The sequence below is a fragment of the Larimichthys crocea genome, chromosome XII (assembly GCF_000972845.2).
Source record: "Larimichthys crocea isolate SSNF chromosome XII, L_crocea_2.0, whole genome shotgun sequence".
In the NCBI taxonomy this organism is placed as follows: domain Eukaryota; kingdom Metazoa; phylum Chordata; class Actinopteri; family Sciaenidae; genus Larimichthys; species Larimichthys crocea.
This window is the reverse complement of record NC_040022.1, coordinates 3,221,494-3,247,248: the sequence shown is the minus strand read 5'-3', so window position 1 is coordinate 3,247,248 and position 25,755 is coordinate 3,221,494. Positions and strand designations below refer to the sequence as shown.

Here is a 25,755-nt window from a genome sequence, read left to right as displayed (position 1 = left end):
CACAGGCAGCTACATACAACACAGTCCTAAAACCAGGTTTAAAGTTTAGATCTCAGATTCTGCATTTAAAATTGCACTTAGATTATATAAATGATATTTAGAACCTTTATATAACAGCTACAGAGGAGTAACGTGTCGACGAGCATGAACATATCACATAATGTTATCAGATACCTGGAATAACAGTCTGAGCCTGTCAGTCACTTCCTGTGCTGTGCTTTGATTATGTTACTGCCATATAAGGTCACATTTAACTAACTTTAACTTAAAGTTGCTGTTTTTAGTTAGTTAGTGGAGTTTCATATACAGTTTAAGTAAATGTACTAAAGTATTATCGAGCATAAAAGTACTCATTATGCAGATTGGGCCATTGTTATTGTGGTGCACGTTAATTATATTCTGCAGCATTAATCTCTGAAAGTAGAGTAAAGTAAAAACTAAGTAAAGTCTGCAGCGAGTTCAGGCTGAGTCACTGCTATTGATCAAGAAGCCCCCGCAAGATATATTGTGTTTGTTTTGTGTTCTGGAACACCGAGAGTCTTTCATTACCTCGTTAACTAATTAGTGTATTTTATGTTTATTGTTGTTTACTGATGCTGTTGTCATTTTTCACCTCACCTGATACTCAACTGCCTTTTTTTTTTCTCTAAAGTTTGCTGACTCGCTGTTTTTTTCATTTTCTAAGCACGCGCTGAAGGAAGTGTTTGAGAGATCTGAAGTCACGATGAAGTCGAACAGCACAGACAGAAGCAGCTTCACATCAGAGTGTCAAACCTCAGACGATTTTTCCTGCAGCAGAGAAACAGGCGGAAACACTGGAGGGGATTTATACGATGTGACACTGTGAAACCAGATGAGGAGGGACGGAGCATCCAGCAAAACCAGCATCCTGATGTCTAGTATCTAAAGCTGTCAGGTTTCATGTCCTGAAGTAAGAAAGCACATTTCCCTGTGAGGGTAGTGAAGTAGAAGTCAGTTATTTTTCACTCAAAGAACGAGGACGTCATCTTTCCTCAGCCAGAAGAACGATGAATGTACCAATGTACCAGAGAAGTCATTAATTCTCATTTTTCAGGTAAATGAGCTGCTCTGATTTTGGGTGTTACAAAGTCGGAGGAACCTCCGAGCGATCCGAGTGCACGCTTTATTTTTGAGAAGCCGTTTGTGTTTCGAAATCTGGGAGAACTTGGCCGAGCTCTCGCTGTCACTCTGCAGGATTTGAAGCTGAATTCGGTCGACACTCATGAAGTATTAAAGGTCTGATATCCAGCCACGGCAGTTTCACGCTGTATTCTCCGACATGTGGAGCCGTGTGCACGCCTGCTGTCACCTGCTGTGGAGATGGAGCTGTCCCATTCTCCTGCAGTATAACTGTGTGTGTGTGTGTGATACACAGTCAGTCTGTGCAGCACTGAAACAAAGTCTGCAGCCATGACTGATGTTTCTAATGATGACCCCGTACTGTGTTTGTATGTTTGTGCACTCGCGCTCCACCAACGAGAACACAGAGACGTTAAAATCACTACTCTGTTGCCATGGCACCGTGTAGTCTTTTTCGTGCATCCTTCATTTTGCATTTTGACCTATGGAGATCAGGGGTTTGCCTTTTTTTTCTGTCGTACTTCATGATCCATCAGTGACCTGTTGAGAAGAAGCTACAGCTCTCCTGTTTAGCCCCAGGCAGTGTTAGCACACTCTCTGCTGAAGAAGGTCTTCATGCTCCAACATATTTCATGCATTTAGACTTTAAACTACATTTTATATTAGTTTAATTAATAGAAAATTTACAGCTGCCTGCTAGTTTCTGCAGAACCAGACGTCCCCGCTTGGTCGGTGTGCTTCGACAGTCCTGTGTTGGTAGTGTAGGCATGTATGTATGTCTTGTCACATGCTGTCGGTACCTGATGCGAGGCAGAGTGTGTGTTTCTGTGTGTGTGTGTGTTTCTGTGTGTGTGTGTGTGTGTGTGTGTATGTGTTTCTGTGTGTGTGAGTGTGTGTGTGTGTGTGTGAGTGTGTGTGTGTGTGTGTTTCTGTGTATGTGTGTGTGTATGTGTGTGTGTGTGTGAGTGTGTGTGTGTGTGTGTGTGTGTGTCTGAACTACGCTATCTGACTACATAGTGTGAAAGCTATCACTGAAGTCAGTAATTAGTGTCAGTCCTGCAGCGGCTGATTAGAATAACGATCCACTCTGAACTTCAGCACTGTGTTGTTTTTTCTTAATATGTGGCTAAAAGTATGTGGACACATGGATAATATATTTAGGGAACTACAACAGCTTTGTCAGAAGTCGAGTTTAGAATAACCTGGTTAGGGATGTGGTTAACTCCTATACGTTAAACAAAGACAGGAGAACGCTGTTCATGTCACAAGAAAGTTTGGTTCCTAAATCTAAAGAAACATGAGTTTTATTTACAGTTAATTATCGGTTACCGTATTTTCCGGACTATAAGACGCTACTTTTTTCCTACGCTTTGAATCATGCGGCTTTACTATTGATTTTTCTTCAGCCGCCAGGGGGCGCTCTAACGAGAAGTGCAAAAAAGAACACGCTAGTTTTTATTTAGCACATGCAACACGCACAACCCCCTCATCATGGAGAGCACATGAAGAAGTTCGTATGATGCAGCTCTTAGGTTGAAGGCCGTCGATCTGGATATCCAGGAAGGAAACAGCTGCTGCATGTACGCTCGGCGTTAACGTTACAGGCACTGATCGGAAATCAGTTCAGGTATATGAATAAACATTTATGGTACAAAATCTTTCAGTGTATCCGGTAAATATCTCATTTCTCAATCCGGCGGCTTATATTCAGGTGCCTCTATAGTCCAGAAAATACGGTAACTGCCTGATTTATCTGTGACTGTCAATCATCCAGATCTTCTGAAAAACATTTTGGTTCATCAGCGTCTGAGCGAACACAGCAGCTTGTAAAGACTTTATAAAAATAATAATTAACTCAATGTAGCAACGCAGCCTCACCACAGACTACCTTACTAGGCTACACACTGTCGGGTCTTGGTCTTGGTCATCACTTGTTCTTGGTTCTGTTGGTCTGAACTGGTGCTGTCAGGTTCGATTTCCAGTTTCCGGTTTCTTTTGACTAATTCGCTGGAGAATGCACAACAACCGCCAGCAGGAAGACCCTGGAGATGATCTTTGTAATCAAATCAAAGTTCCATTAGACACTTGGATGGTTTGCATGTGTGCCTTCTTACCACGTCCATGATCTGCAGCAGGCTGAAGCTGAAGTGGACGGTCAGACTGTGGGAGTCGTTGTTGACCGGTCGCTCTAACGGGTTGTAGTTCCTCATCAGCTCCTTGTAGAGACGCCGCTGGTGGACGCCCTGCAGGGAGCCTGGACACAAACACATCGAGCATTCTGGATTTCAGTAAAAGATTCAAGATTCAGTGGCTGGATGTTTGGTTGGTGTTCAGTGGACACCTTTCCCAGAAAACACTGTAGTTGGTAATGTCAGCGATTCAGGACCTCTGGATCAAAGCCACATATGGAAATTGGTTCTGTGGCTGTTTAATCCTGTTACTGACTCTCTCTCATCCTGCAGTCCAACCAGCACATCTATGAATCTATGTCAACTTTTGTTGTAAGAGACGTCACATGTTTTTCTCGTGAATAATAAATGAAACTGATAAATTCTACTTTTGGAACAGAAGAGTAAAGTCTGCGCGGTGGCAACAATCATGTAGTTTAAGAGCACGTCACACTGTGAACGAGTGATTTGTTGGAATCAATCTGAAGCCGTCAGGTCGTGAGATGAATGTGTGGCGAATAACAATGAACAAAAGTATACGAGCGCAGAGGCATCGCGCCGCTCTTATGGAAATGTATGAAAACAGATGGATGGATGGATGCAGCAGCACATGGAGCACATGGACAAACCGTCAAACACGACCAGCTCCAGACATAACTGTAAAAATGTTATTTTAAAAGAAGAAATCTGATAAACCGTCGACAGCGTTCGTCTCTGTTAGAGACTTGATGTTCTTCTTCAGGCTGGAGAAGATCCAGGATCATGTCATGGATCAACAATCAGCCTTAAAGGTTTTATGGATGCAGGTTACACTGCAGCCTGTCAGGATGACTGACAGGTGCTGGTGGGTGGAGGAGGGTGAAGCTAACAACACGCGACTTATTGTCAGTCCTGTCCGTGTGCTCAGGGTCCCTGGAAGACGAGTTTCCGCCTGCAGGCACATTCTCCTGATTCCAGTGTTTCCATTTCGTATATTTGTGTTTATCAAATGTTGATTATTTTAGCTGCTGTCCTCATCCATGTTAAGACAATCACAGCTCAGCCCAGGAAAGACGGACGACAGTCCATTACTTCTCTATCCGGACCTCCTGAAATCAGAACTGACGACATGACAGTCCAGAAGATTTGAAATAAATCACGGCAGAGAGAGGACAACGAGAAGAAGACCAACTAACACAGACCAGATCAAATCTGGACTTTGTCTTTGTGAGACTACATGTGTGGTTCCCACCGTGAAGCACGGAGGAAGTGAACCAACATGGCTGATCTGACCTGACCTCCTCAAACACCTGAACTCAACCCAGCTGAGAAGGTTCAGCATGTACGAGAGGAAGACGCTCGCTGAGGAGATAAAGTCGAACATTTAACCGTGTGAATCGGAAAGAATGAATCATGTGACCTTCCTCACATTAAGACATCGAACTGATGATGACTGACGCACGTTTAATTAACTTTAATCTGAATCCATCAAACTTCAGATGTTGGTGAGGAGCGCGCTCACGTTATCAGACACGTGAAGGCATTTTCTCTCCTGAACATCTGGACGTTTTTATTTCTCTCTTTGTTTTTTTTGTTGTACAAATGTTGAATTTTCTCCTGATGATGTCACAGACAGTCACTGTCACACCTCTGCTGCTCGAGATGTGATTTAACGAGGACTCTTCACATTTCTATAAATCATCTCTTCACTGTGTTCAATAAACAACAACAACAAACATCCTGTGCAGAGGAACAGATCGAGAGTGTGTGTGTGTGTGTGTGTGTGTCTGTGTGTGTGTGTGTGCGCGCACGTGTGTGTGTGTGTGTGTGTGTGTGTGTGTGTGTGTGTGGTGAACCTACCGTGCATGAGGCAGCAGAGCGTCAGGACATGCAGGGTGAAGATCCGAGTGTCCATCGTCAGAGAGAGACACGAGAAACTGAACGGAGTTCATCCTGAACCGACAGAACACACCGGAGAGAGAGAGAGAGAGAGTGAGACAGAGAGAGAGAGAGAGAGAGAGACAGAGAGAGGCTCCACCCCCAAAAACATCCAGAGAAGATTCAGCAGCTGTGATTTATTATTTATGGTTCTAGTGAGATTTAACACATTTCAACAAAAGACGTCCCCGCAGACTGTCTAAAACCTGGACGTAGTCTCCGTGACGTCCCCGCAGACTGTCTAAAACCTGGACGTTATCCACCAAGACAGTATTTTGATACGTCAGTTAGCAGCAAATACCTGATATGACAATATACATGACAAGCTTTGTAGTAACGTTAGCTTTGACTTTGAAGATTTGGCAGAGGAGAAGAGAGTGAAGAGGACGCTGACGGAGGAAGCTAAGAAGAGAAAAGGAGAGAGTGAGCGAGCAAGAAGCCGCCGGACAAGAGTAAATGTGGGACTGACTTTTAGTGGTTGGTGAGAGCTTGGTGAAATAAAAGGCTGAAAGACAGACGCCGAGCTGGGCTGACTGCTGGGCTGACTGCTGCTGGACTAGGCAGTGACATCAGCTGCTGCTGAGGACCTGGATGATGATTGGCTGCTGGGGACCTGGATGATGATTGGCTGCTGGGGACCTGGATGATGATTGGCTGTTGTTTTTTTGGTCAGCTGTGATTTCACATCATGGCTGTAAATAAGTAAATGTGAGCTCCAGCTTTCCTCTGCTCTACCGAGCATGAAACTGCTGATTAATTTGCTAATTAGAGCTGAATAATGAGATCGTTTTCCTAATGACTCTCTCCATTAGAGATGTTACAGCCGATAAACAGGCGGTGTCTAAACGCCTGTGACATCATCACTTTAACCAGGTGTGTTTACCTGGTAACAGTTGTGGTCACATGCTCAGAGACAGACGGATTCCCAGCATCCTCTGCTCAACACTCTGCAGCTGTAACGAGCTCAAAGCAAACACAGAAACTTCTAAAGCTCAGAGACATTCAAACATATGAAGACACGAGATGAGCGCGCACTGACACCTGGTGGACGATCAGAGGACTGCATCTATCCATCAGACTCAGACGTCCCCGCAGACTGTCTAAAACCTGGACGTAGTCTCCGTGACGTCCCCGCAGACTGTCTAAAACCTGGACGTAGTCTCCGTGACGTCCCCGCAGACTGTCTAAAACCTGGACGTAGTCTCCGCGATGTCCACGCAGACTGTCTAAAACCTGGACGTAGTATCTGAGACTTCCCCGCAGACTGTCTAAAACCTGGACGTAGTCTCTGAGACTTCCCCGCAGACTGTCTCAAACCTGCAGCACTCGATGACAGCAGAAGGTAAAATCTGAGACCAAACAGGTTGGAAAGTTTTAATGTGAATCTTTAGATCACAGATGATTTTAGTTCATTTAAACAAACAGATTCTTACAGATGATTTCAGGGATTCACTGACAGAAGATCGATTAGAAAAGACTCTTTATAAACATTATTGTACATGGACAGTGTTTCAGTCTGTCGGCCGATCAGCTGGCCAGCTTGTCGCTCAGGTAGCTCGCGGTGTTGGCGTCCTGCAGCAGCGTTTTGGTGACGTCATACAGGTTCTGCTGGTAGGCCAGCCTGTAGCGGCTGTACACATCGTCACAGTGCGTCAGCAGGCGCTTCACGTTGGGCGTGGCCCTGCTGGGGACGCCGTCCAGCCTGAAACAGACATGAACAGGTGAGACGAGGTCCAAACGTTCAGCCGATTAACGGACGGAGACGCGCTCGGCTTACTTTTTGAAAATGTCCTCGAACAGGCCGGAGGTGAGCGGGCGGTGCCGCTTCAGCTCCTCCAGGTAAACGAAGTCTCCGCCCAGGATCACCTTCTGGTACAAAACCTCCGCCCAGTCCGGACTGTAGCTGTACGCCTCCGACACCACGAACACCTGAGGGACAGCAAACACTGCAGATGATCTGTGTGTGTGTGTGTGTGTGTGTGTGTGTGTGTGTGTGTGTGTGTGTAGCTTGCTCACCTGGTAACATCGCGGCAGCGACGTGACGGCGTTCGGCAGCTCTGCAGGTCTCAGGTTGATGATGCGCAGGTCCGATCCCTGGTTCAGGAAGTGAAGCTGGAGAGCGACGAGCTTCGCCGTCCGAACACAGCGAGTCGCCTGACGCACACACGAGTCCTGGGAACACACACACACACACACACACACACACACACACACTGAGCTCACTGTGCCTTTAACATCTGTCTTCAGTGAACGCGAAGCCGTCTCAGAGACGTCGTCACCTTGGAGAAGCTCTCTGCGGCGTCCTTCAGCAGACCCAACACTTTGACCAGCGAGCTCTTCAGATCCGGAGTGACGACTGCAGAGAGGTCAGAACAAACAACATGTCTGACGGGACGACCACGTGAAGAAGCAGCTTTGTGTTCAGCCACGAGCTCTGACTCACCCCAGGCCTGAGACTCGATGATCTTCAGCTGCGTCCTCGCAGCCATCTCGTGGTTCTCCCCGATCTCCCTCCTCATGCTGAAGCACAGCGCCACCATGTTGTGTTTCTCGCTGTCTGCGGGGAGGCAGCGCTTTATGTAATCCAGCAGAGCCGTCTTCAGACTGGAGCTCTGCAACAGCAGGGAGCGATGAAGGTTCGAGGTTAACGAGGTTAACGAGGTTAACGAGGACGCCACCATGAGTTTCCACTGGTGAGATCAGCAGTCACTTAATACAAGAATCATTCTACAGATTCAAATGAACAGAAACGTGAACTTTACTCTCTGAACTTTACTCTCTGAACTTTACTTTCTGAACTTTACTTTCTGAACTTTACTCTCTGAACTTTACTTTCTGAACTTTAGTCTTTGAACTTTACTTTCTGAACTTTAGTCTTTGAACTTTACTTTCTGAACTTTAGTCTTTGAACTTTACTTTCTGAACTTTAGTCTTTGAACTTTACTTTCTGAACTTTAGTCTTTGAACTTTACTTTCTGAACTTTAGTTTCTGAACTCGTGTTTGTCCACCTGTCCTCTGTCCGTGTCCACTTTCTTCCTCAGCAGCATCTCAAAGCGATGGTTCTGATGCAGCAGGTCGAAGATATACGTCATCTCGTTATACCTGCCGATACCCGTCAGCAGACGCACCTGAACACACACACACACACACACACACACACACACACACACAAAGACACACACAAAGACACACACAAAGACACACACAAAGACACACACACACACACACACACACACACACACCTTTTAGCATGTTTTCGCTCATTTCAGATGAGCGGTCGATGGGCGGGGCTTACCAGCAGGCTGTAGTGCTCTCCCGGGGAGAGGTAGGTGTGGCTCAGGTGACGGGCGGCCTGGAGGACTCTGACGATCCCCTCCATGTTACAGGTGAGACTGAAACAGTCGTGAGCCACGATCAGCAGCTCTACGACTACAGAGAGGAAGACTGATGTTAGTTCAGTTTGTTAGCCAGGCTCAGCAGACATGATGGCAGAGGTGTGTGTGTGTGTGTGTGTGTGTGTGTGTGTGTCTTTGTGTGTGTCTTTGTGTGTGTGTGTGTGTCGTACTGCAGCTCAGGTCTCGCAGTGGAACAGTGTTGAGGTTCTCCAGCAGTTTGACTCCCACCAGGTTCGGATCGTCGCACAGTTTGATCAGCTGGACCAGCGAGTCCCGACCCTCCGACGGCCTGAACACCTGCCTCTCTGCACACACACACACACACACACACACACACACACACACACACACAGTTTGATATCACACACTGTCTCGGCTCTCTTACCTTCAGATCTTAAGACAGACTGCTGATGCTCTGATCTCACCGGGCTGCAGCTCTTGGGTGGAGGCCAGCAGCGCCTGGACCACGGCGGAGGAGACCAGCTCGGCCACGGCGTCTGCAGACAGACCCTGAGACCTGATGAAGGCCTGAGCCTTCCTGAAGCGCTCCGGCTGGTCCGACAGCAGCAGCTTCTCCAGCACCGAGCGAGGTTCCTCCGTGCAGATCTCGCTGAAGGAACACTGGAGCTCCTGCACGGGACAGGAAACACAGCGTGGTTAGAGCAGACAGAAGGCGGAGGAGCAGAGCTGGGCGGACTGCCCGGTACCTTGGAGAGCTGGTAGAGGCTGAGGACTTGTTTGCAGTAGCTGCTGCCGTGGCGACACTGATCCACCAGTTTCTGGAGTTGAGTGGCGACCTCGTCGTCGGGGAGGGGGAGCATCACGAAGGACAACAAGCTGCTGATGGAGGCAGCTGGAGGAGGAAAGACGGAGAAGAAACATGTTGGAAGATTTTCAGACTGATGTCATGATGCTGAAGGTCAGAGGGAGGCTTACAGCTGGTCATGCTCTTCTTGGGCAGAGCTTCTGACGTCTCTTCTTGTGGTTCAGGGTTCAGCTCTCCAGAGGCTAGACCCCGGCATCGCAGCACCACCCACATGTCCGGGTGATGCAGGGAGAAATAGCGGCAGACCCGGCTGGCTTCATGGATGCTGCCTTCATCTAATAACTGACCAACGAGTTGGGTCAGAATGTTCTCCTCTGGACTCAAATCCGAGTCGGTACGCAGCTCCTGCTGCTCCTCTGCTCCCTCCAGGCTGAGGCACTGCTCTGTGTTCAGGTCCGATATGTTGGAGAAGGAGAACTCCTTCATGAGCACTTCGTATGTGTTCATCTCTGGCGTGATGGCGGCTGGCGGCAGGTTGAAGACGCTCTCCTTCTCCATGGCGACGGTGAGGATGCGCTGGAAGACCCGGCTGCTCCACAGCTTCTTCTCCAGGCTCTCCAGTTTGTCCACGGGAGCCGGGCTGAGAAGGGAGAGCCAGTGAGCGGCGAGGCAGAGCAGCAGGCAGCGTTCCTGGATGTCCAGCAGCTCCGTCTGAGCCTCTGAGGTCCCGGACGACTCCGTCGACCCGGGTTCAGCCTGTGACAGGAAGAACTGGGAGGCCGACTCTGGATCAGTGTTGTCAGCTTTCAGCTGCTCGTGACATTTCCTCCAGAAACTGACTCGTGTCTCCAGCCGTCTCCACTGCCGCTTGGACTTCTGGGAGTTTACTTCTTGGAGAAGCTATGATGGAAGACAAAAAAGTCTGTAAACCTCCTGAAGGACTATGAGAACCTCATTTCAGGGCCCATAGAACATAGGTGACCAATGAAACCTCAAAAACACCCTGAGAACCTCCTAGACTTGTAGATCATCATCAGAGGCCCTAGAACCTCCTAAACGACCACTAGACCCACTAAAAAAAACCTGGAACCTCCTACAGAACCACATGGACCTTCTCAATGACCAAAACTCCTGAAGTACTGTAAACCATTTGTTAAGGACCATTAGAACCTCCTTACTATCCAATAGAACCTCCTAAATTACTACTTGACCCAAAAAGGGAACCCTAGAACCTAGATCAATCTATCCATCCATCCATCTACTTGAACACCTTCTACCTTCTAGAATATCATCAATGTCCACTGCAACCTCCTAAAGGAAGTCTAGTACCTTGTCACTGACCATAAGAACCTGATCACTATCCAATAGAACCAACTAAAGGAACACTAAAACCTCTTCAATGACTACTTAAGTGCGCAAAACCCTATTCAAAGAACCCTGGAAACTCTGAGATAACTTCCAGAACATTGTCTGTGACCTTCAGAACCTCCTAAAGGAAGGGTTAGGCTTTCTCTCCAACAGAACCTCCTTAATGACCACTAGATGTACTAAAGGAACGCTAGAACCTCAGAAAAGATCCCTTGAATCTCATCACTTACTCAATTCAATCCAGAGAACCTCCTAAAGAACCTTAAGAACCGCCTCATTGACTACTAAAACATAAACTGACACTCAGATTCTCTGAATTATGAACTCGTGGATCGGACCTGGCTGAGCAGCAGGCGGTGGACGGACAGACCGGCCAGCTGGGCGACCTGCCGGGCCTGGCTGTAGCGGCCCTTGGCCTGCAGAGCGTCCACCGCAGCCTGGAACTCCTCCTGCTGGTCGGAGGGAGAACTGCACTGCAGCAGCCTCGGAGAAAGGCTGACCTCTGACCCCTGCAGCAGCTGACTGAGCTGACTCAGCTTCCTGAAGTCTGGACCTACACGCACACACATCAGACACAAACAGAGAAGGCGTTTTGGTGTGAAGGATCCACGAACAGACCAGACCACATCAGATCACCTCCTGAGCTTGCAGCTCTCCGATCTCACCGTTGGATTTGAGGAGTTTGTCGACGTCGGCCAGGAGCTGCAGCAGCCGGTGGAGGTCGTACTGGGAGGAGCAGCGCTGCAGCATGGTGAGGAGCAGCACGGAGGCCTGACTCTCCACCCACTGCAGGGGGAGTCCACCGGAGGGCGCCGGACCACCATTTCTGAGCTACATCAGAAAAGAGAGCAGAGAGATGAACACTGAGTCCACAACAGACCGGCAGAGCTCAAATATAAGAAGCCTTCTCATTCATTCACAGGAAGACCACCTGTCGTAGCACCGCCTGTCTTGTTGGTGGCGTGTGTGAATATTAATTCATTCATTAATTAGCTGCCTTTAGCATCACATCACACCCTACATCACCCAACTATCGCTACATGTCAGAACAGCTTCTGAAGTTTCTTTAGAAAGTCCGATAACTGATATAATGACATGGTATTATCTGTGAACGCGTCATCTCTAAACCTGAAGATCAGATTTTAAACAACCATGGTTTGTTCTATCAAGAGTCAAAGTGTGTTTTCTTACAGCGATGAGCGTCCTCTGGAAGTCCAGCAGCTTCGCTTTGGCCTCAGAAAAGTTCCTGTAGTCGCAACACAGCTCAAACATCCTCAACACCAACACCAGGGGGCAGTCCTGAGAGACAGACGAGAAACCAGTCACCCAGTAACAAGCTGACATTCAGATAACAAGTGTCGTCTTTATTGTCTCAGACATCTCGTCTCAGATGTCTCATCTTTATCGTCTCGTCTTTTATCGTCTCGTCTTTTATCGTCTCGTCTTCGTCTCGTCTTTTATCGTCTCGTCTTTTATCGTCTCGTCTTCGTCGTCTCAGGTTTTTACCCTCTGGAAGAGCTCGAAGCCTCGCAGGAGGGGCCTGACGTGGCCCCGCCCCAGCAGTGTCCTCCAGACGATTGACAGGTCGTGCAGTGTCCACTCATGGTGCTCGGGCGCTTCGACCAGGTGGGAGGTGGCTTCTCCAGCTGTGACATCATCGACGGAGGTCAACACCCACACGCACAGGCACGGCAGCAGCTCCGCCTCCTGCCAACCAAACAGGTTGGAGTCAGTGAACAGCTGGTGTATAAACGTGTGTGTTTGGCACTCACCGCCAAAGTTACCTGTTGACATGCCGCCATTACAGCCAGTGTCGGGCAGCGTTGCACCAGCGCCTCCTGCAGGAGGTACCTGCAGGGTCCCGCCTCCTCCTGGCTCTGCAGGAGGACCTGGAACAGCTCCGTGGGGTGCTCCACGCTCACGGTGGCCTCCTTGGAGCTCAGAGACCTCGAGCGGTCCTCAGAGCCGCAAGTCTTCATCTGACTGCAAACCTGCAGGTCCTGAAATGCCAGACTCAGGTGAGCCTGCAGGGCGGGGCCGAACTGAGCGGCCAATGACCTCACCTGGAGGAAGAACCAAACATGGTCGGAGAAACAGTTTGAGATGCCAGGATGTGAACACAGCTTTAATGTCGGGGCGGTCGTGGAGGTGTGTGCTCACCTGCGGCGGCGGGAAGTTGTGCAGCTGGACAAACAACAGGAAGTGGATGAACTGTCCGTCATCAGCGCAGTGGGCGGGGTAAACGGAGCTGAGCTGCAGCGCGTGGAGCTGGCAGAACTGAACGGGCAACGCCCACTCCTGAGCCGCCTCGTAGGACGACCTGAGAACGCGTTAGTGAAGTGAGTAAAGACGAGATCAAACATGTCACAGCGTGAAGTGAAACAGGTGAGGACTCACCTGCTGATGCCCTTCTGCTCCAGGTTGTCCGTCACTGCGGCTTCCAGGTAGCCAATCAGCTCCTCGGCTGCTCCAGGCTCCGCCTCCGCCAGCTTTACACCTTTAGACACTGAAAAAAGCGTTATGTCACCTGCAGCTTCTAACTCTGAGCAAAACGGAAACACAAAGAAGTTTCATTCGAGTCGACCTGCAGCGGCCTTACCCAGAGTGTGTAGCTGCTGTGCAGCAGCGGTGTGTGTGTTGTGTTGGCTCCAGTGCTGCAGGATGGCGTTCATCGCTCGGAGGTCGACCCTCAGCTTCAGGCTGCAGACTCCCAGCAGCTCGCAGAAACAAACGCTCGCTGATGCCACAGACGGCACGTTGAAACACTGCAGGGCCAACCTGTACACCTGCTGCCAGGTGTGCTGCAGCCTGACACACACACACACACACACACACACACATCACATCGTTGGACTTGACCAAACTTTTGGGCTGATCAGCCGGAGACAAACGTGTCACACTCACAGCAGCGGGACGTCGCTGCAGCCGCTCAGCTGCTGGACGAGGAAGGTGGCGTAGGCGAAGGACGGTCGGCCGTGACGGAGGTAATACAGGAAGTCCAGGTGCTCCACCAGAGCGAACCTGCTGACCAGGTGAGGGCTGGAGAAATGAGGCAGCTCCGACGTTTCTGTGGAGGACGAACGACGTTAACACAGACCGCACAGAGCTGAAACACTTCCTGTTGGATGGAGACTCACCGGTGGAGCTGAGGGTGTTTGCCGCCTGCCAGCCGAACAGCCGGGACGGGTCCAGAGGGTGGAGCGACTGAAAAACACCAACACACCAACTCGTTAACAACATTCAGACAATCAGCTGAGAGAGTGTAGCCAGCAGGTGTGAGCGTACCTGCAGGAGGTGGTAGACGGAGACGTCAGAGGACGAGCTGTTTCCTGTCCGAGGTCCGGCGGGGAACAGGGCGGCCCTCAGTTTGGGGTGGGCGGCCAGCGCCATCTTCAGGAGCTGGGGGTCGACCGTCCTCTCTGACCTGCCTGACCTTTCACCCTGAACCACCACCTGTACACGGGAAGCACACGCAGGACTGTCAAAGACCAGACCGGGGTCATCTCTTCTATCCCGTCTTCATCGTCAGCCAATCAGACGCTCTAAACTCTGATACTGTCGTGTTCCGACATCAAAGTTTAACTTGGTTTTAGAGAGAGCAGTGGTCGAGCCACATAGACAGTTGGTTTCAGAGAAATAAAAAGTTTTTTTCTAATTACGTTCTCCAAACACCTCACACCACAGCTCAACGAGGCGAGGTCTTCAGGCAGCAGGCGAGGAAGAGCTGGCGAGAACGCCAACAGTGAAACACAGCAGAGGCTTTCATGTTTATTTAACGAGGCAAGTCATTAAGAAGAAAGCGTTGAAACCAAAGGCAGCCTGAGGGAAGAGGTGAAGGCTACAAAGACAACAGCAGCAACGAAATAAACATTTCATTCTTCGTCTCATTGTTCTGCTGCGTTCAGACTCTGGAGGCTTCTCTGCTTCGCTGCACCGTGAATGCTCAAACTTCACGTGAAGCTTGTTTCTGTGCTGGCTGGCGTGTTCATGGATTACCTGGTCGATTCCTCCGGGGGCGAACATGACGGCAGCGAGGGCCAACAGACTGTGACCCTCCAACAGAAGACTGCTGAGAGACGCCTGGCTGCCCGGTAACAGCACCTGAGCACTGGTTAGACTGGCCTGGAAGACCAGTCCTGGATCTGAGATGACAGAGAGAGCCTCAGTCATGAAGAACATACACATGTATGAAGAATCGTCCTCCGTGTCGCCGTCCTACCTGACAGGTCTCTAGTGATCTCCTGGATCTTCACCAGCATCTCGAACCACGGCTGGCTCTCAGACAGGCTCTGATTGGTCAAGAGGGGACAGTTTCTGGGTGTCAACCTGCGGAGGACGGACACGTCAGGAGCTGTGAGACAAAATAAATATTAACAAAAGGTGAAAAGAGTGTGTGGACACACACCTGTAGTGCTCCAGGTAGGTGTAGAGCAGGTACTGCAGGCTGTGGTCCAGGCAGAAGGTGATGAAGAGACTGTGGAGGTCGAGGCCGAGGGGGGAGCGGTACTGAGGGATGGGTGGGGACGAGGACATCACACCTCCACCCTGAGCAAGCCTCCACAACAGCTGCTCCAAGTCTGCCAGCTCCTCCGGGATGAACAGACGCCTCCTGGAGGAAAGACGAGCATCACGTCAGAAATCTGACTGTTGTCTAGAAGGGAGTGCGCCGAAGAGTCGGCTGGGAGGTCTGGGCATGTCGTGGTGACATTTCCACGTTTAAAATCGATTATTTTCCGTTGTGAACCTTTTAAAGACTCGACCTACAACACCGCTACAGAGGAATTGAGTTCAAGCATCGGAATGATGGGACGGACTCGGCTCTTGCTGCTTCCCGGGGAAGTGCGCCGAAGAGTCGGTGGGGAGGACTGACTGGGCAGGGCGAGTTTTAGCTCAATATTCGCTGTTTTTTTTTCTCTGAAGTTGTCAAAAACACCACAGCAACATTACTGTTGCCTGCAATGTTTCTTCTGCTGAAGCCTGAAGTTTTTCTGTGTTGGTGTCCTAACTGGATTATTTTCCCTTGTAAAGTTTCCAAAGACTCGACCTGCAATAACAAGCACACGACGGTGGGAAGCTCAAACTCAGGCAACACAATCATCGTCAGTGAGCAGCAGGACTTCGTCTGCTCGTACTGGGTTGCAGTGTGGGATGAATTAATGAACGTCGAGGCTTTCATAACAGAAAGAAAAGAAAGCAGTAAAAGCCGGTGATTGGCTGGCAGTACCTGCTCCAAACAAAACAAACAAAGAAACGTCATGTGGGTTTAAATCATCAGTCTACAGGCGCCAACATCAGACGAGCTGCACACGGCTCACAAAACACTTCAAATAAAAACATTCATGTGAACTTCGGCTGAACTGTGCCGCGACATTAAAAACCCAGAGAGCGCTGATGTTTTATTCTGTCGGCCGTGGTGCAGATACTTCACTACAGATTCACTGTGTGAAACTAATTTAACACGGAAACAACCATCTGAAGGCAACGTTACATACACGACGACTGCTGCTACGCCCAAACTCTCTCTGCTGACAGCTGTAGCTGCTGTTAGCTCATGTTAGCTCAGTTTGTTAGCTGCTGTTAGTTCAATTCGTTAGCTCGGGGGAGTGTTAGAGTTTGTGCCACAGGCGTTTTGGACCCCACTGGGGGGGAAGAAGAAGAAGAAGAAGAAGAGGTTTTCAGGCCCAGCAGTCAGCAGCTTCTATGGACATGATGGCAGAGGAGCAGAGAGTGAAGAGGACGCTGACGGAGGAAGCTAAGAAGAGAAAAGGAGAGAGTGAGCGAGCAAGAAGCCGCCGGACAAGAGTAAATGTGGGACTGACTTTTAGTGGTTGGTGAGAGCTTGGTGAAATAAAAGGCTGAAAGACAGACGCCGAGCTGGGCTGACTGCTGCTGGACTAGGCAGTGATATTAGCTGCTGGGTGTTGTTGTCTTGGTGGCTGCTGTACCTGGCCAGAAGGTCCAGGATGTTCTCCCTCATGTAGGTGCTGCAGACTGTGTTGTTGTTGACCAGCTCCGGGGTTAACTCAGGCCACCGGGAGGCGCCGGAGGTCTCCCCGTTCCAGTCAATCCAGTCGACCACCCGGCGCTGGTCGTGCAGGGCGGTCAAGTAACGCCACAACACCGCCGAGTCACAGGACGTCAAGTCTGATGAACCAACAATGAAGAACTCGTTTAAAGCTCAGGAAACTTTCAGGAAACTTTCAGGAACCGCTGAGGACCGTCGAGTCTACCTGTGTGCTGCAGTCTGGACAGGAGGACGGCCATCTGGCAGCTCTGGTCCCAGTTCCTCACCCAGTCCAGGCGGAGGTTCCTCCACAGCACGCAGTCCTCCTCGGACCTCTTCGGACCCAGCAGATCTTCCAGAACCTCGTCACCACCACAGCCCGCCTCCTGATGGACCATCTGAACCACGCTGTGAAGACGGAGCACAGAGAGTCTAACACAGACTTTGTTAAACGAAGACTGAAGATTAAAGCGTCTTTACCTCTGCGACGGCGTCTTTGCCGGGCAGCGAGCTGCAGGCAGAGATCCCAACTCCTCCATCTGCTTGATGAACGCCACGCTCTGCATCTCGTCCTCTGGGAAGTAACTCCGCCCTGACAGCTCCTCCACCTGATCAATCAACCAATCAGAGGCCCCAAAGGCTTGTTAAGATGGACGCTAACAGGTGTTGAACCAAAAAGAAAAGTGAACTCACCACGAAGTCCCTGAGGTCCTGGTCATCGGTGTAGAGGCAGATACTGTGGAGCTGCTTCTTCACACTGAAACCCTGAAAACACAAAAACACTCGAGCGTCATCTCCGACCACGAAGAAGCTCGGCTCTCACAGAGGAAGTGTCAGTCTGCGAGAAACTGGAGAGAGCGACTCACGATGGCAACGTCTGTGAATTTCAACCAAACCAGAGGTGGCTAACAGGCTAACAGAGCTAACGGAGCTAACAGTGCTAACAGGCTAACGGAGCTAACAGTGCTAACAGAGCTAACAGGCTAACGGAGCTAACAGTGCTAACAGGCTAACAGAGCTAACAGTGCTAACAGAGCTAACAGGCTAACAGAGCTAACGAAGCTAACAGTGCTAATGGAGCTAACAGGCTAACAGAGCTAACAGGCTAACAGAGCTAACGGGCTTACAGGCTAACAGAGCTAACGGGCTTACAGGCTAACAGGCTAACAGAGCTAAACGGCTAACAGAGCTAACGGAAGCTAACAGAACTGAGCTAACGATGTTGCGTTGACCAGCGTGTGGCGTAACGTTTAAATGTTGGACTGACGTTTGGCATGCAGCTTAGCTTAGCTTAGCTTTAGCATGTTGCTAACGGTAGCTGTTCTGACCATGTTGGTGAGGAGCGTGTTGGCGGTCTGCAGGTCTCGGCGCTGCAGGCAGCAGAACACCTGACGTAGACCCTCCATCCTCAGAGCTGACAGACGCTGCTCGGGCCGGCTCCGACGCCGCAGGACGGCTTGAGCTCGAGGGATCTGATTGGTCAGGATGGCGTGACGGACCACTTCCTGCAGCACAAACACACAGTTATGAATGAACAACACATGTTCACGTGATCGGTCTCGCAGTAGAAACATCACCTCTGTCTGCAGCTGCCTCCACTCCTCCTCCTCCTCCTCCACCTCCACCTGAGCGTGGTTAGCAGAGCTGCTGCTGGAGGTGTCGCCCCCTACAGGCCAGGGGAATCTCTTCATATAGCGCCGCAGTTCAGTGACATAACGGTCGAGAACGTCCACACAGCTCTGCACGCCGGCGTCCTCGTCTGCAGAAACACCCGAAGATGATGAGCTTCAAACAGAGCGTGTGTGTGTGTGTGTCTGTGTGTGTTGTCTTACAGTGTGTGTTGGACAGGACCGAGCGGATCTGTGTGTTGACGAAGCTCACTGTGATGTTCAGCAGCTGTTCAGAGAACTGTCGGCTCTGAGCGTCACTGTTTGAATCTCTGACGGCCGAACACAACAGGTCCAACGCAGGACACAGCTGCTGCACACCTGGACACACACACACACACACAGGTCAACAACATGAACTACACACAGCTTTAAAAACAACAACATGTCACATGACACTGAAATGAAAGCAAAGTGTAACAAAGCCCTCAAAGCTAACAGAGCTAACGGAGCTAACAGAGCTAACGGAGCTAATGGGGTTAACAGAGCTAACGGAGCCAATGGGGCTAACAGAGCTAACAGAGCTAACGGAGCTAACGGCGCTAATGGGGCTAACAGAGCTAATGGAGCTAACGGGGCTAACGGGGCTAACGGAGCTAACAGCTAACGGGGCTAACAGAGCTAACGGCGCTAACGGGGCTAACAGAGCTAACGGGGCTAATGGGGCTAACGGCGCTAACAGAGCTAACGGCGCTAACGGAGCTAACGGCGCTAATGGGGCTAACAGAGCTAACGGGGCTAACGGAGCTAACAGAGCTAATGGAGCTAACGGCGCTAATGGGGCTAACGGCGCTAACAGAGCTAACGGCGCTAACAGAGCTAACGGCGCTAATGGGGCTAACAGAGCTAACAGAGCTAATGGGGCTAACAGAGTTAATGGAGCTAACGGAGCTAATGGAGCTAACAGAGCTAACGGGGCTAACAGAGCTAACGGGGCTAACAGAGCTAATGGCGCTAACGGAGCTAATGGGGCTAACAGAGCTAACGGCGCTAATGGGGCTAACAGAGCTAACAGAGGTAATGGGGCTAACAGAGCTAACGGCGCTAATGGGGCTAACAGAGCTAACGGCGCTAATGGGGCTAACAGAGCTAACAGAGGTAATGGGGCTAACAGAGCTAACGGCGCTAATGGAGCTAACAGAGGTAATGGGGCTAACAGAGCTAACGGCGCTAATGGAGCTAACAGAGCTAACAGAGCTAGCTCTTTTAGCTAGCTGGATACACAATGTTATCTGTAAAAGTCAGTTTTCCTTTAAAGTTATTATTTCCAGCGTAACACATCATCATCATCATCATCATCAGGTGTACGTACGCTCGCTCAGGCTCAGCGTGGAGGCTGCCGGCTGCTCAGCTGCAGGGTTCAGGATGTTCTCTTTGCTCTTCAGGTAGAAGTCCACCGTGTCCAGCTGACGGTTCTTCAGCCCGGCCTGCTCAAACAGAGAGAGAGAGAGACGGGTTGGATCCAAACATCAGGCATCGGTGGAGGCAGGAAAGGTGGAGCGCTTACCTGCAGGGCGTGGATGGGGATGGAGCAGCGCCCCCAGCTGTTCAGGTGACAGACCGCGTCTACTGTTGCCGCGCTGCCGAACAACATCAACCTGCTGAGCAAGTCCTGCTGGGACACCGAGAACAAGACGAGGAAGACACCGGAACCTACAGACAGACAGACAGGCAGAGGGTCAGACAGAGAGACAGGCAGACAGACAGACAGACAGACAGACAGGTGTATCAGTGTCATGACGTCCTCAGATCTCATGACCTTGACTTGTCTCACTTACTCTTCAGCAGCAGTCGGTGCTGTCTCTCTCCGCAGCGTTGAACCGGCGCCGCCTCGCCCTCCGCCCGGTGGTAGCTCACGCTCCCGGACTCCAAATCCCACAAGGCCACTGTGGTCTGTGTGTTGCCGGGGGTGACGAAGGTCAGCTGGGCCGAGAATTCAGACACAGTGAGCAGAGACGGAGCGGACGACTCAGGGGCGGAGAAAGCGACCGTCACCCCGCCGTGCGGCGCTCTGCTGTGGACCGAAGATGGAGCCTGGTGGGACTCCAGGTGGAGGAGGGAGGAGGACCAGGAGGTCCCAGCGGCCCGGGTGGAGGAGGACGGAGCTGCAGCCTGCTGGGCTCTGCTGTACATGGAAGCCAGACGAGCTTCCCAGGAGCTGGAGGAGGAGTTAGTTACAAACTGAGCTAACAGCAGCTAACAGCAGCTAGCAGCAGCTAACAAACTGAGCTAACAGTAGCTAACAAACTGAGCTAACAGCAGCTAACAACAGCTAACAAACTGAGCTAACAGCAGCTAACAGCAGCTAACAAACTGAGCTAACAGCAGCTAACAATAACAAACTGAGCTACAAGCTAAGCTAAACAGCAAACAGCAGCTAAAAAACTAGCAAGCTAAAAAACAAAACAAGCTAAACAAAACTCACATAACAAGCAGCTAAACAAAACAGCGCTAACACAGTAAAGCTAACAAACAACAAACTAAACAGACTGGCTAAACACACTAACAACAGCTAACACTAGCAGCTAAGCAGCAAAGACTAAACAGCAGACACGCTAACAAACTGAAGCTAACAGACAGGCTACAAACTGAGTAACACAAGCAGCTAACACAAACTGGCTAAACAGCAGACTACAAACTGAGGCTAACAGCAGCTAACACAACAGCTAACAAACTAGTAGCTAACAGGCTAGCCGCTAACAAACGAGCTAACAGAACTGAGCTAAAGCAGCTACAAACTATCATGTGTTTCCCTACAGTGTATTTTTTGAATGTTAAAATGTTGATGGAGGTTAAACATCATAAAAAACAGTTACATTACGGTATAATAACAGATAAAACTCAGCTCAATAATTTTAACAGTCACTGCACATTCTCCTTATCTACTTTGCAACCAAATCAACACTGACAATTTGCTGTATATACTTTTGTACAATATTTTATTTACTATTTGATATTTTTTATTATGTATAGTTTGTTCTTTGTTGTTTGTCACTGTGTGTAATGCTGCTGCTGCACTGTAATTCCCAGCTTGGGATAAATAAATCTTTTTGCTATCTATTTGAATTATCTATGGGGTCAGCGTGTATTCCTGATATAAAACGCTTCATTCCCGTCTGAGAACGCGGCGGTTTTACCGGTCAGTATGAAGGTCGAGCCGAGGGGCGAGCAGGCTGCATTTGGAGCGCGACAGGCCTGTCCTTGGTCTCTTGTTGTTGGGCCGGAGAGGAGGTCGAGAGGGGGGAGCGGCACACAGCAATGGTCCGGATACATCCTGGAAGAAAGACAGAACCTCACCGTTGAAGTTAGTTCTGGTTATTCTGTGAACCGTTAGCTTGTTTAGCTAATGTTAGCTCATGTTAGCTCATGTTAGCCTCAGTTTTGTTAGCTTCTGTTAGCTCAGTCTGTTAGCTGTTGTTAACTCATGTTAGCTCAGTCTGTTAGCTGCTGTTAGCTCATGTTAGCTCAGTTTGGTAGCTGCTGTTAGCTCATGTTAGCTCAGTTTGGTAGCTGCTGTTAGCTCAGTTTGGTAGCTGCTGTTAGCTCATGTTAGCTCAGTTTGTTAGCTGCTGTTAGCTCATGTTAGCTCAGTTGTGGTAGCTGCTGTTAGCTCATGTTACTCAGTTTGTAGCTGCTGTTAGCTCATGTAGCTCAGTCTGTTAGCTGCTGTTAGCTCAATGTTAGCTCAGTCTGGTAGCTGATGTACTTCTAGTTAGCTCAGTTTGTTAGCTGCTGTTAGCTAGTTAGCTCAGTTTGTTAGCTGCTGTTAGCTCATGTTAACTCAGTCTGTTAGCTGTGTTAGCTCAGTTTGTTAGTGCTGTTAGCTCATGTTAACTCAGTTTAGCTGCTGTTTCAGCTATGTTAGCTCAGTTTTGTTAGCTGCTGTTGCTCATGTTAGCTCGTTGGTAGATGCTGTTAGCTCATGTTAGCTCAGTTTGTACTGCTGTTAGCTCATGTTAGCTCAGTTCTGTTAGCTGCTGTTAGCTAATGTTCAACTAGTCCTGTTAGCTGCTGTTAGCTCATGTTAGCTCAGTTTTGATAGCTGCTGTTAGTGCTGTTAGCTCGTTTAGTTTGGTTAGCTCATGTTAGCTGCAGTAGCTCATGTTTAGCTCAGTTGGTCACTGCTGTAGCGTCTGTTAGCTCAGTTCGTAGCTGTGTTTAGCTCATGTTAGCTCAGTTGTTAGCTGCTTGTGCTCATGTTAACTCAGTTGGTAGCTGCTGTTAGCTCATGTTAGCTCAGTTGTCAGTCGTACCTAAAGAGGGTCGAGATCGACGGCGACCAGCGGGTGTGAGACCGAGTCACTCGGACGGCGTACTGAGTCAGCTGACACCTGAGGAGGCAGAAGGAGGAGAAGGAGGGAGGAGAGAGAGGAGACGAGGTCGTCGTCTGCCAGGCCGGAGCTCAGGTAAGCCGGGATGTCGACGCTCGCCAGCGACTGCCGTCAGAGTGCTGAACATAGGAGGCCGAGCGTAAAGAGAGGAAAGACTGACAGATGAGGCTGAAGAAGCTCAGAAGAAGGTCAGTAGATGCTTAGATTACAGCAGGTTTGACAGATACATATGAGTCCGGAGGGAGCTGAGGACGAACAGCGCTCTCTGCGACACTGTGGTGGACAGCATCGTGTCTGCCGCTGTCGTCAGCTGGACGCGGCAGCAGGACAACGTCTGCGGTGGCTCCTCCTCCGCACGCTGCCATCGCAGCTGTAGCAGCCAATCACCGTCGAGCAGCCGCACGCAGCGAGCCACGCGGCCAAACGACAACCCGCGCACCGACTGCAGCTCAGAGACCAACCAGAAGACGAAGACAGCAGCTCAGGGACACCTGAAGAAAAGACAGCGCTCAGCGACACCTGCAAGACAAGACAGCAGCCGAGGACACACTGAAGGACAAAGACACCTGAAGACAAAACAGCAGCTCAGAGCACCCTGAAGACAAAGTGTGTAAGTATATATGTGACGGCTTCATGACAAACATGAGTCTGTGTGGTTCGTTTACTGCAGCTTTAAAACTATTTATTTTATAGGACAATTACCGAACTTTAAAGAAACTTTTTGGTCACACAGCAGCAACTATTTCACTGATTCTGGTGAAACTGGGTCATCTTTTATGGAGGAAATGTTTCTGGTTTTCCCTCTGAGTGCCTCCGGCTCGCTCCGCCTCAACTCTCTGTGATTTACCGAGTTTATGATGGACAGTGAAGTAAACTGTGACAGCTGTAGCTGCTGTTAGCTCCTGTTAGCTCCAGTCTGTTCAGTGCGTTAGCTCATGTTAGCTCCAGTCTGCTTAGCTGGCTGTTAGCTCAGTTCTGTTAGCTGCTGTTAGCTCAGTTGGTAACTGCTGTTAGCTCGTCTGTTAGCTCATGTTAGCTCATCTGTTAGCTCATGTAATCGTCGTTACTGCTGTTAGCTCATGTTAGCTCAGTTTGTTAGCTGCTGTTAGCTCATTTAGCTCAGTTGTAGCTGCTGTTAGCTCATGTTAGCTCAGTTTTTACTGCTGTAGCTCATTAGCTCTATTGTTAGCTGTGTTAGCTCAGTTTGGTTACTGCTGTTAACTCTGTTAGCTCAGTCTGTTAGCTCATGTTAGCCAGTATGTAGCTGCTTTAGCTCAGTTTTGGTAGCTGCTGTTAGCTCAGTTGTTAGCTGCTGTTAGCTCATGTTTAGCTCGTTTGGTAGCTGCTGTTAAACTCAGTTTAGTAGCTGCTGTTAGCTCAGTTCGTTAGCTGCTGTATGCTCAGTTCTGTTAGCTGTGCCTTTTAGCTCATGTTAGTCAGGTCTGTTAGCTGCTGTTAGCTCATGTTAGCTCAGTTTGTAGCTGCTTAGCTCAGTTTGAGTAGTTGTGTTAGCTCGCTGTTAGCTAATGTTTAGCTCAGTCTGTTAGCTGCTGTTAGCTCCTGTTAGCTCAGTTGTAGCTGCTGTTAGCTCTAGTTAGTAGCTCATTTTAGCTCAGTCTGTTAGGCTTGCTGTTAGCTCATGTTAGCTGCAGTTTGGTAGCGTTGCTGTTAGCTCTCAGTTTTATGTAGCTCATGTTTAGCTCAGTCTGTTAGCTCATGTTTTCGTAACTCATGTTAGCTCAGCTTGTTACTGCTGTTAGTCATGTTAGCTCAGTCTGTTAGCTCATGTTAGCTCAGGCTTTGTAACCACAGAAGAGAGAAGAGCAGGAAGTTGAGCTGGTGTCGTGCCGAACAGAGCTGGGCGAACGTTAGCATTGTAACCGGGCTAGTTTAAACATGATGGTGGTGTCTGTGAGGTTGGTTGGTTGGTTGGTTGGTTGGTGCTGGTGCTGTGCTGGTACTCACGTGTCTCCGCTCTCTGACCGCCTCCAGCAGTGATCTGAGGGGACATCCCCGGACACGGTTGCGAACGGTGGAGCAGAGTGGAGGCCAGAGTGGAGGCAGAGGTGGAGGCAGGGGGGCTCCACCCCTCCAGCAGCTTCAGCTCACACGGAGCTCCAGCAGCCAGCAGCCTGAAGCTGCCGCCGGGGCGGGGACGGGCCGCCTCTCCCCAGCAGAGCTGGAACAGTGCGCAGACAGACATCATTAATAATTATTATAAACGTCCAGCACTAATGAACTGTCGGACTCCTACTCCTGTGTGTTACATCCGTCCACTGCGGCCGGAGGAGCGTCTCTGTCCGCGGGGTCCCACACGCACCAGCCGCCCGCTGACCCGGAGACATCCGAGCAGAGAGCCTCCAGGAGCGAACTCCGTCTCCCGGATGTCCGCTACCTCTCCGACTGCCGGTTCTCCGGGATGACACACACCTCAGTGGAGCCGCCGCCGTCCGCTGAGCCCCCAGCATGTGCGAAGGTTCGTCGACGGACTCAGTAGACCCGAACCGACCGGACACGGCCACAGAACCGGAACCTGCATGGAAACAGGGCAGCCCGCAGGTCACAGCCTCAACTTCCCCAGGCAGCTGACCGAATCTGGACCAATCAGAGAGACGATAAAAGACCACTTAATCGAACGACGATGCAGAAAGCGGCCGTACAGAACGATTGAGGTACTATGAGCACAGATAGGTAGGTTACGACAGCGTTAGACAAATAACTGGGTTATGATATGACAATAGAGTTACTTGAGGGTAATAATATATAAGGTAAAGGAGTACGAAAGAAGATACATTGGGGTGGGGTGGGGGTGTGAATGAGTGATTATATATAGAAAGAGATATAGCGAAGATGATAGAGCAGAGAGAGCGATATAGAGATAGACAGTACAATGGAGTTACACGGAGAGATACTCGAGACACAATGATAGTGTACTGGGAGAGATGACACGATTAGTTGATCGGTATGTAGAGATAGAATATAAGGATAAGTTATAAGTAAATATCATTGTGGATAATATATATGGAGATATGAGATA

The 25,755-nt window shown here is 49.8% G+C and overlaps 2 protein-coding genes across 2 annotated transcripts in view; both read right to left on the bottom strand.

Moving 5' to 3' along the window:
- The window catches only part of LOC104937919 (neuronal acetylcholine receptor subunit alpha-7), a 35,108-nt gene extending 29,901 nt beyond the window's left edge, over positions 1–5,207 (bottom strand). The window contains exons 1-2 of the mRNA XM_027284803.1: positions 5,109–5,207; positions 3,216–3,355 (exon numbers count right to left, since the gene is read on the bottom strand). Coding sequence (XP_027140604.1) covers positions 3,216–3,355; positions 5,109–5,163 — 195 coding nt within the window. The 5' untranslated portion in view covers positions 5,164–5,207. The remainder of the gene's footprint in view (positions 1–3,215; positions 3,356–5,108) is intronic.
- A 1,339-nt stretch (positions 5,208–6,546) lies between these two features.
- spg11 (SPG11 vesicle trafficking associated, spatacsin) overlaps positions 6,547–25,755 on the bottom strand; it is a 21,670-nt gene continuing 2,461 nt past the window's right edge. Inside the window, exons 5-40 of the mRNA XM_027284927.1 lie at positions 21,491–21,661; positions 20,166–20,545; positions 19,895–20,040; positions 19,700–19,814; positions 18,553–18,708; positions 18,298–18,479; positions 18,049–18,225; positions 17,414–17,485; positions 17,201–17,328; positions 16,947–17,152; positions 16,662–16,860; positions 15,122–15,325; positions 14,936–15,042; positions 14,713–14,858; positions 14,002–14,169; positions 13,854–13,920; positions 13,621–13,783; positions 13,316–13,524; positions 13,114–13,222; positions 12,877–13,036; positions 12,501–12,779; positions 12,223–12,423; positions 11,908–12,015; positions 11,382–11,547; positions 11,055–11,269; positions 9,519–10,248; positions 9,290–9,435; positions 9,008–9,212; positions 8,753–8,887; positions 8,483–8,616; positions 8,196–8,315; positions 7,630–7,798; positions 7,466–7,542; positions 7,203–7,358; positions 6,964–7,115; positions 6,547–6,888 (exon numbers count right to left, since the gene is read on the bottom strand). Of these exons, the coding sequence (XP_027140728.1) occupies positions 6,714–6,888; positions 6,964–7,115; positions 7,203–7,358; positions 7,466–7,542; positions 7,630–7,798; positions 8,196–8,315; positions 8,483–8,616; positions 8,753–8,887; positions 9,008–9,212; positions 9,290–9,435; positions 9,519–10,248; positions 11,055–11,269; positions 11,382–11,547; positions 11,908–12,015; positions 12,223–12,423; positions 12,501–12,779; positions 12,877–13,036; positions 13,114–13,222; positions 13,316–13,524; positions 13,621–13,783; positions 13,854–13,920; positions 14,002–14,169; positions 14,713–14,858; positions 14,936–15,042; positions 15,122–15,325; positions 16,662–16,860; positions 16,947–17,152; positions 17,201–17,328; positions 17,414–17,485; positions 18,049–18,225; positions 18,298–18,479; positions 18,553–18,708; positions 19,700–19,814; positions 19,895–20,040; positions 20,166–20,545; positions 21,491–21,661 (6,433 nt within the window). The 3' untranslated portion in view covers positions 6,547–6,713. The remainder of the gene's footprint in view (positions 6,889–6,963; positions 7,116–7,202; positions 7,359–7,465; positions 7,543–7,629; positions 7,799–8,195; positions 8,316–8,482; positions 8,617–8,752; positions 8,888–9,007; positions 9,213–9,289; positions 9,436–9,518; positions 10,249–11,054; positions 11,270–11,381; positions 11,548–11,907; positions 12,016–12,222; positions 12,424–12,500; positions 12,780–12,876; positions 13,037–13,113; positions 13,223–13,315; positions 13,525–13,620; positions 13,784–13,853; positions 13,921–14,001; positions 14,170–14,712; positions 14,859–14,935; positions 15,043–15,121; positions 15,326–16,661; positions 16,861–16,946; positions 17,153–17,200; positions 17,329–17,413; positions 17,486–18,048; positions 18,226–18,297; positions 18,480–18,552; positions 18,709–19,699; positions 19,815–19,894; positions 20,041–20,165; positions 20,546–21,490; positions 21,662–25,755) is intronic.